The sequence below is a fragment of the Vespa mandarinia genome, chromosome 8 (genome assembly GCF_050613455.1).
Source record: "Vespa mandarinia isolate Hongniang chromosome 8, ASM5061345v1, whole genome shotgun sequence".
NCBI classification, from domain to species: Eukaryota; Metazoa; Arthropoda; class Insecta; order Hymenoptera; family Vespidae; genus Vespa; species Vespa mandarinia.
Genome location: NC_140817.1, coordinates 5,300,001 through 5,310,000, shown reverse-complemented (window position 1 = coordinate 5,310,000; position 10,000 = coordinate 5,300,001). Strand labels below are relative to the sequence as shown.

General features: G+C 41.4%; 1 protein-coding gene across 7 annotated transcripts in view; it reads left to right on the top strand.

Moving 5' to 3' along the window:
• The window catches only part of LOC118446267 (LIM/homeobox protein Lhx2), a 13,808-nt gene that overhangs the window by 2,952 nt on the left and 856 nt on the right, over positions 1-10,000 (top strand). For 4 of the 7 annotated variants that reach the window (XM_085658654.1, XM_085658652.1, XM_085658653.1 and 1 more), the window contains exons 2-6: positions 302-618; positions 3,468-3,641; positions 4,025-4,257; positions 9,244-9,506; positions 9,836-10,000. The exon at positions 9,836-10,000 is cut by the window's right edge and continues 856 nt beyond it. In XM_085658654.1, the coding sequence (XP_085514780.1) occupies positions 338-618; positions 3,468-3,641; positions 4,025-4,257; positions 9,244-9,506; positions 9,836-10,000 (1,116 nt within the window). In that variant the 5' untranslated portion in view covers positions 302-337. The remainder of the gene's footprint in view (positions 1-301; positions 619-3,467; positions 3,642-4,024; positions 4,258-9,243; positions 9,507-9,835) is intronic. The other 3 variants (XM_085658656.1, XM_085658651.1, XM_085658655.1) reach the window with 3 other exon arrangements.

Here is a 10,000-nt window from a genome sequence, read left to right as displayed (position 1 = left end):
ATACATATATATATGTGTGTGTGTGTTGAGAGTAAAGCTCATAAATGAATGTAAAAAAAGAAATAAAAATACGCGTGTGGTAGTTTTCAATTTGAGAAACTATCAGGAAAACTATAGAGTTGGATATAACAAAACGGATGATATAATTTTAAATGATCAAAGAGAGAAAAGAAAGAAAGAAAAAATAAAACGAAAGAGAAAAAAGAAGGGAGGAAAGGAAAAACGAAAAGAAAAAAGAAAAAAAAAAAACAGAAAAAAAAAAAAGAAAAAGGATCGGCGATGCCGTTGATCGTGTTCGCAGAATGTATTGGCGGAGACAGTGCTGGGTCATGGCGAGATGCTGAAGGAAGTCGGCTGCGGAAGTAGTACTCCCCCTGCTGGGGATGGTGCCGTGAACAGCAACCGTCCGGTTGGCACGGCGGAGAGCAACAGCTCGGAAAGCACCCTTGGCTGCGGTGGTTGCGGTAGGGAGATAGCCGAACGTTGGTACCTAAGGGCTGCCGATCGTGCCTGGCACTGCGGTTGTCTTCGTTGCTGCAATTGCCGGATGCCTCTCGCTGGCGAACGTACTTGCTTCGCGAGGGACGGCAACATATACTGCAAAGAGGATTACTACAGGTTAGCGTTATTTCCCCCTTCCACTCCTCCTCTTATCCCCTCCTCTTACCCCATGGCTAAGAAGATTACATCGCTTCTATGTTATTCGTAAAATCATTTCAAAAGTCAAAATGGGAATATCCATGTATGTATGTATACCACCAACAAATACGTACATACATAATATATATATATATATATATATATATATATATATATATATATATATACGTATAATTATGATTTTTAAAGGGTTCCTTAACGAAAGATATTTTCTTTTTTAATTTATCATCGTTATTTATAACGAAAAGTAGATAAATGTATTCTATACCCTTGGAAATAACTCAGCGAACGTGATCCGTTTCTTCGATCGAGTATATCTATCTAATATCGTGTTTCTCATCGTAAGAACGCTTACGCTTCTCTGCGAAACAGATATAGATCTGTATAATAAGAATAATAAAGATGAAAAGTAAGTTTCAAAGTAGATAGATTTCCATTTATCGATGTTTATATCAACGAACGCGCGCGGAATTTAAGGTTCGGACAAGAACGGCTCGATAGCAACCGCACCCTAGAAGACAGCCATTAGTATAGATTTTGTGTGGTCCGGAGTAAGTCGAAGACGGTAAAACTATGGTAGGAGGTGGGAACCGGGCTTTTGGGGACCTTACGGGTGTGGGACAGAAGTGACGCTCCTATGCAAATTCGACGCTACCCCAATAAATACTGAAATGCGATGGTATACGTAGAAAACAGGAATGGCGAATGGAAAGAGAGAAAGAAGAAGAATGGGGACCTGGCTGAATCTTACATCGCCTTCGCGAACCATTATCCTCGATAATTCGCCGTATAATGTTTCCATGAGCGACTTCTCCTCTTTCCTTTGTTTCCTCCTTCTCGCGAAGAAAGTGGAGATACACTTAAAGGTCAAGTAGATTCGGAATATCCAGATCAGACGAGTTGCGAACGAAATATTATATTCTTGGTGCAATATCTTCGTATTTTTTTTTACGACACTTGTTAAAAAAAGAAAAAGAAAGAAAGAAAGAAAGAAAAAAAAAATAAAGGTAAAATAAAATAAAGAAGGAAAGAAGAAAAACCCGACATTGTGGATATTTGCGATAGTCAATGGGGAAATCTAATATCATAAGACATTTTGAGATTTCATAAGAGAAATGTCTCTTTTCTTTTTTCTTTTTTTCTCTTTTTTTTCTCTTTTTTTTTTCTCAAATTCAACGAACATTGTATTATTACGTCGAAAGACGATTCGATCGCGATGACTATTATTGTTTCGATTCTTCTTGTTTTTGTTGTTGTTATGCCACAATAAGGTTGTACTTACGCGATAATATATCCAGGATTCCATGCAAGGGAGGAAGAAGAACGTCCGGTAGTATCTCTCTGGTAGTTTCTGCTTCGTTAGGGAAGAACAGAACGGCCTCCCATGCAATATGCAACGATCCAGATCCAGGCCACCCCCTTTGTCTCTTTCTCTCTCCCCTCCTGTCTCTCTCTCTCTCTCTCTTTCTCTCTTTTTCTCTCTGTCTCTGTCTCTCTCTTACCCTCTTTCTCTTTGCCGTTTCTTCTCCGTTTCTTTTTCTCTCTCTCTCTCTCTCTCTCTCTCTCTCTTTTCCTCTCTGTCTCTTTCTCCTTTTCTTTTTGTTTTTCGCGCTTCGGAAACTATAACGCGTGTCTTCCTACGTTTCGATCGTTGCTACGCGATATGGACACCGCCAAGGCTCAGCTCTTTTCCCATCTAGTCTAGCCTCCTTCTATTTACGAGGCCGTACGCGTATATGTACACGAGAACGTTCATTGTGTGCCAATTTTGGTGTGTGCCGTTTCGAATGCTGGAGGTCGCACGCATGACGGATGCATGAGAGGTACAATCCGTAAAATCGAGCCAGCTGTGTGATTCCAAAACTACTCTTTCGACGTACATATGCATATGTAGGTACGTGACGTGCGTACTCGTTTAAAAAAAAAAAAAAAAAAAAAAAAAAAAAGAAAAACTCGTGAAACTTTAAACCTTCATTACGAATAACTTCTAAATCGGATGAGGATTTTTTTTTCCGTATTTTTCCTTTTTCCATTTTATAGTTTCTTTTTTTTTCTTCTTCTTCTTCTTCTCCTTTTTCTTCTTCTTCTTTCGTTCCTTTTTTCATCCATCGACGTTTAATGCTTTTCCAATAAAAAAAAAAAAAAAAAAGAAAAAAAAAAAAAAAAAAAAAATTCTACGTGCGAATTTTTAATGACACAAAAATAAAGACCTCGAAGAGAGTTCGTAATTATTTTATTTTTTATTCATTTCTTTTTCTGTACTTTTTCTTACTTCTTTTTTCTTGTTCTTTTTTCTTGTTATTTTTTTTTCTTTTTGTTCGTTTTTTCGTTAAGATCGTTATCAAGATGTCGCAGGCAATTCGCGCGATATTATCGAACGACATTGAACGCACGACTGCATAACAGGGACGCGTACAATGCAGATGGGTTAAACTATGATCTCATATATCTTACAGGATGTATGAAATATTAACCATTGTACGATAAATACGTTTCTCTCGACAGGGACATCTTCCTTCGTCTATAACTACGTCGTGTTCGATGTAGCAATAATCCAATAGGATCTTCATTAGATTATCTTAATACTTATTTCGAGATCGACGATTCAAATAAGGCTTTTATTTTTCTTTCCTTTTCTTTTCCTTTTTTTTTCTTTTTTTCCTTCATTCCTTATAGTTCCGAAAGGTCGTAAAAAGATTTAAGTAAGACGACGGATGAAAAAAAAAAGAAAAAGTAAGATAACGATAATGATAATGATAATAATAATAATATTGGGAGACATTTTTATAAAAAAAATCATTTTTCAGGTTGTTCTCAGTATCGAGATGTTCCCGATGCCGTGAGGGTATCTTCCCGTCGGAGCTTGTGATGAGAGCAAGGGACCTGGTCTACCACGTGACCTGTTTTAATTGCGCCTCCTGCGGTACAGCATTGAACAAAGGCGATCATTTTGGCCAGAGAGACGGCTTGGTATATTGTAGGTGAGAAATACGAGCCCGATGATTAGCGTTATCCAAAGGCCGTCTCTTTGTTATCAACGAGTTCGATCGACGAGAACGACGTAGATCGGAGACACGGCCCCCGATCGTATGTGATCGCACGACGCTCGGCGTCGATCGTCTTAACGGATTGATCGATTATTCTCGTATTATCGAGTATGAAATCGTATTCGTTTCGTCGATCGTTAAACGATTCATATTATTCCACCGTCGTTTAATATCAATGGAAAATCTAAAGGAAGAGAATAGAATATTCAAAGTTTGGCGATAAGTCTCGTCGAACGAACTCGGTAAGATAACGAAAAGGCTCGCGAATCGAATACTCGACAGCAAGGTTCACGAATGACGAGCTCGTCGATCCCAAGACCGCACTACGAGTTGCTTTGCTGCGCCGGGGATTACGGAAGCGGTACTGGCAGCATAGAAGACATCGGTTCGCCAGGAGTCTCGCCGCTTCCGGCTTATTACAGCACGGCCGAGCAGAGTCCGATCGCGTCCTCAGGAACGGTACAAAAGGGAAGGCCAAGGAAGAGGAAACTTTCCGAAGTCACTGGGTCCGAGCTTCCTGTAACAATGAGGCTGGCCGCCGGAGCGTTGGGTGAGCGAATCTGCGACCATCTCTGCGATCTCTCGCCTAATCCCTTATATTCGCAATATATACATATATACACACAACTATATATATATATATATATATATATATATATGTATATTATTATTATTAACAAGCGACAAGTGAAATCAAATCGACCGTTCCTTCCATTTAACAATACCACAATGATAAACAATCCAAGCAAATATGTTTGATAATCGTTCGAGAGATTATGTAACTATAACGTAACGACGAAAGTTTCGCGACGACCTAATCGTAGATGTCGATATTAGAGAGGGATACCCTAATTGGACCGGATGGTAAACGGGCGGGCTGACGGGCGGATTGGGAAGGAGGGGGAAGGGATGGTGGTTGCTTTCAAACGTCGTCCTTAAAACTATAGGAACACGTGGTAGGTACGCACTCTATCCACGTCGAGTCTTTCTCTCTCTCTCTCTCTCTCTCTCTCTCTCTCTCTTTCTCTCCTTTTTCCTCCCGCTTTCGTATCCACTCTATCGTTCGTTCGCTTAGTCGAGCAGGTTAGTCGAGGGAGTTGCATTATTTGCCGAGCAATGAGCATAATGGCTCGTTCCTTAGGCGCGCAAACATTTGCACGAGCTTTCGAGAATCGGCAAGTACGAATCGCGAGATTCGTTCGCACTTGCCTCGTTAACCGTGCGCCATTCTTTACTCTCCCTCTTTCTCTCTTTCTCTCTCTCTCTCTCTCTCACTCTCACTCTCTCTCTCTCTCTCTCTCTTTTTCCGTCTTTCTCTTTCTCTTTATTTTTTTCTCTCTCTCTTCGACACACCGGAATTCTTTAAATAAATTCTCGCACGCTACGCAGCTGTTTCTACGATTCCACTCGTCGGATATGCTCTTTAATCTCGTTGCGTCGAATGAATCGCATTTTTAATTCTTTATATTTCGTCTTTCAAACGCTTCGTCTCCCCGTAACATTTCTCCCAACGAAGCCCGGCATTGTTTCATTTTTTCGTTTATTTATTTATTTATTTGTTTGTTTGTTTGTTTATTTGTTTATTTTCTTTTCATTCTTTCTATATATATATATATATATATATTTTTTTTTTGTATCCGTTTTCTTTTCGTCAGATCTCTTAGTCCGACGAACTCTGCACGGTCCCACGCTATATTCTCTGCTTATATTCGTTGTCCTTTCTTTCTTTCTTTCTTTCTTTCTTTCTTTCTTTCTTTCGTCGAGCTTTCAACTTCCAGATGGTAAAATAAATTAACGATGAAAAGATTTCAGGGGTAAACGAACGTGCGACTCGTTTCTTACTCGTGAAGTGAGAATCTTATACCGATTTCGTTCGTTCGATTGCTTACATTTTTCATGCCTTTACGATTTCACGAAACGACGAAAGGAAATTCGATTCTCATCACTTGCGAGTTTAGAGTTTTACTCGTGAGAAGAGACGTACGTAAGTACGCGGTAAGTACGTAAGTACGCGTGATTCTCAGTTATTTTATAATCGACGTGCGATCAGAGCGGAGGATCGCTCCTCGGACTACCGGTTGGAATTTACGACCAACAGCCATAAAATCGTCCATGAAGTTCTCCCCGGTGCGGCTTAAGGAGAAAGAGAAAGAGCGAAGGAGAAAGAGAGCGTACGTCTGTGTGTATATGCGTCTGTATGTATCTGTGTGAAAGAGAGATAGATATAGAGAGAGAGAGAGAGAGAGAGAGAGAGAGAGAGAGAGAGAGAGAAAGAGATGAAGAGAGAAAGAGACAGGGTGGGAACCGGCCGACTGGTCCCCGTCAGGACTCTTCTCCCGCCGTTTTATTGTCCTTATATATAATTGGGACACTTTTTGCCTCGTTCGAGAGATTTCGAATTATCCCGTCTGGACGTCTCCCCTGATTCTCGACGGTCGGCAAAATCCTTGAAAACGCGTCGACGTTCCCGCGATAGATCGAAAGAATCGAGAAGGATGGACGTATCGTTTTTCTTCTCGTTTTGCCATCTTCCCTCCCCGCCTCCTTTTCCCCTTTCTTCCCTCTTCCTTGTCCTAATGCACCCTATTCTTTTCCTCTACTTCAAGGTCGTTCAGAAATTCGCACCTTCGATGATCTAATCGTCTCTTATGTATTAAAGGAGGTTGGGAGGGGTTAGGAAAGGGAAGGAAGGGAAAGAAAAGAAACGAATATAGAAGCGAAGAGAAGAGGAGAGAAGAAGAAGTAAAAAAAAACCAAAAAAAAAAAGAAAAAGAAAAAAAAAGAAAGCAAAACAAATAAGAAGGAAGGAATGAAAGAGAGAGAGAGAGAGAGAGAGAGAGAGAGAGAGAGAGAGAAAAGAAATAAAAAGAAAGAAATCTATTTTACACGATGCACAACTTGTTTAAGTAAAGATTTTCTACTTGATCGAGTATGGAACGTCGTCGCTTACGCAACGCGGCCGACAACGTCTCTCTACGAAACGCTTTCGTTTTTCTCTCCATCCTCGCCATCGGCCATTCTCGGCGATGGAAGAAGAGAGAGTAAATCCATTCGCGTTTACGATAAAAATCAGTGAGTCCAGGGAAACCATTAATGTCTTTAAAGACGCTTACTTACATACAATCCAGCGGATAGATGATGTTTTTCCCCTATCAAATGAAATTCGCCGAAAACGCGAGAAGGAAGAGAAATAATATCGACTAGGGTAAGCTCGATCGATCCGATCCTTCGATCGATCGAACGAATCTCGTGCATTCTTCCTAGAGATAAATAGATAGATAGATAGATAGATAGATAGATAGATAGATAGATAGATAGAGAGGGAGAGAGAGAGAGAGAAAACGATTTATCGACCGATCGAGTCTCGTCTCCTTAATCGCGAATCTACGACGACTCTTGATACTTTTTTCCTTCTTTCTTTCTCGCATACCAGCGTAGTATATACATATATATATATATATATATATATATATATATATATATATCTTTCTCTCTCTTTCTTTCTCTATCTCTATCTCGATGAACGAGCACATCGTCGATCTAAACAGATTTCGCTCGCATACGTCTACGACCGTTTGCACGCGGTTACGCTTGGCTAAAGAAGAAGAAGACGAGGAAGAAGAAGAAATGAAGAAAGAGAGAGAACGTTAGAGAGAGAGAGAGAGAGAGAGAGAGAGAGAAAGAGAGACAGAAAACGGCTAGAGGGCATACGCGGACAGTGACAGATGGGTATCGGCGCGGAGATGCATCGATTGGCCGATCTGCCCGGAAAAGAATGCTGTCGCGGCCAATACGTGGCCACTGCCAGCAGAATGGCCGGCCGTCCACAATGCCGGCTCCTTCAACTTTTTTTTATACCCCCTACCGTTCTCTCTCCTATCTTCTTCTCTCTCTCTTTCTTTCTTTCTTTCTCTCTGTCTATCTCTCTCTCTTTTTCTCTTTCTCTTTCTCTTTCTCGTATCTACCTTTTACCGCTTTCTCCTTTGCGCCCTTCTAACCTTCGTCTTGACAAATTGTAATCTCATTCTCGAACCGTGAAATCTTCGCGTCCTTTCGTCTTCCCCTTTCTCTCACGTACGATCGCGAGTAGAACACGCGAGAGGAATATAGAACATTATAGCTTTCGAAAACTTCGCCCTCGATTCGTAAATGGAGAAAAGAAAAAGGATAGTAGATCATTCACCTCCTTCTCTCCTCCTCTCCTTCTCTCCTTCTTTCCTTCTCTCTCTCTTTCTCGTTCTGTTCCTTTCGTTCTTTCTCTATCTCCCTTTCGTGATGCTTGGAGATCGTCGAACGCAAGGGAATGGAAGTTCGGAACAATAAACAGTAATGGCGGATACGTGCTCGGGGATTTACTTCTGGGATAGCCTACTACTACCGCCATCTCCCCCTCCCGCCATCTCCCACCGTTCCGCTCTCACCAAACCCTCCACAGAGCCGAGGCCACCATCACCATCACCACCAGCAGCAACAGCAACAGCAACAGCAACAGCAACAGCAACAGCAATAGCATCAGCACCACCACGAGCTATCTCTTCGTCGTCGTTGGAACCCGTTCTTTCTCTCGATCGAATTCAATGGTTACCCTCGTCGTCTTATTTATTGGATACGTTTCTTCGCTCCGCCGGCGCGCAACAATCGCGACTCTCTTCGATGGCACAGAACGAGGAGTCTCTTCCTTCTCTTTCTCCTCCTTGTCCTCCTCCTCCTCCTCCTCCTTCTCGTTCTCCTCCACTTCCTCCTCTTCTTCTTTTTCTTCTTCTTCTTACTCCATTCTACCACCCCATCTACCCCGCAATTCTCCCCCCCCCCCGCTCTCCCGCCCTCCTCCCTCGCTCCCTCTCGCCGTTCCTGCTCCCTCGATACCTACATACTTTTTTGCCTTGTCCCGTTCGACGACGGAGAGCACGTTCGACGGAAAAATGAATTCGTTCGATCGGCCGAAGTCTTTCTTCGCTTTGAGAAGAGAGAAAATACGGTTTCGCGACGTCGTCGACCGGTTTCAATTCCAACCAACGGATTTATGCGAGTACCAATCGCCGTTCCAGATTAAACCTCGTCGACGATTCCCACCTTCCTTCCTTCTTTCTTTCCTTCCTTCCTTCCTTCCTTCCTTCCTTCCTTCCTTCCTTCCTTCCTTCCTTCCTTCCTTTCATTTTATTTCGATTCGATACGAGCTTGAATTTTTTTTCGAAAAGGAACAAACGTTAAGGATAAATGGAACGAACAGGTCTGAGAGATATTTCCTATCGAAATTAATATTCAATTGATATCAAATGGCATACGTAGATATAATTATCTATCTCTATAAACAGGTCTTCTCATTCATATCCTTCAGACGGTATCTTAGCGAGTAAGTAGAAGAGCGTCGTGCGAGTATAAAATTTTGCGCTTTTCATATGATCGATCATTAATGTGAAAATTATTAGATGATATCAATATAGTAAAGTCCAGATAGATAGTATTGGTATAGAATAATTGATTGGTATTAATGATTGATTGAGAAAGCATCTTGTTGTTGATCTCGTTGTTTCAGAACTTCTACATCCGACCGAGTTATCCTCGTCGATGGAATCGCTCGCAGCATACGACGCATCCGTAGGTTCACCCGGGCCCGTTCATCAGAGCCAAAGAACTAAACGCATGCGTACAAGTTTCAAGCATCATCAGCTGAGAACTATGAAGAATTACTTTGCCATTAATCAGAATCCAGATGCGAAAGATCTTAAACAATTGGCCCAGAAAACGGGTCTCTCGAAGAGGGTACTTCAGGTGAGAAGGGGACGGATCGCTTTTGCGGTACGTCCGTAATTTTTTTTTTTTTTAACCCGAATCGAAGGGTACACGAAATGAATTAATACGGGAGGATATCGAAATACGAAGAAAGAGATATATGTATCTTCAAATATTAAATTTCTTTTTTTTCTTTTCTATCTCTTTTTCAAGAATTAACGAATTATAATGGGACTCGAAACGTGGGAAAGAAATTTCTATCTATTAAAATCATAATCGATAAATTTCATTTCATAAATTTTTGATATCGTCCTTTATGAAGGAGAGAAGAAAAAAGAAGTAAATTCTTTAATTCGAATTAATCGACATTTGTAGATATCACGCTTTATATACAGGTATGGTTCCAAAACGCACGCGCAAAATGGCGGCGGAATATGATGAGGCAAGAGGGTAGCGGAGCGAACAGTAACGTTGGCTGTCCTGGTACGCCGGTGTCATCGAGTACAGCAGGTTCGCCAAACGTCGCACCAACCGTTAGCATCCTAGGCGATAGTAACAGT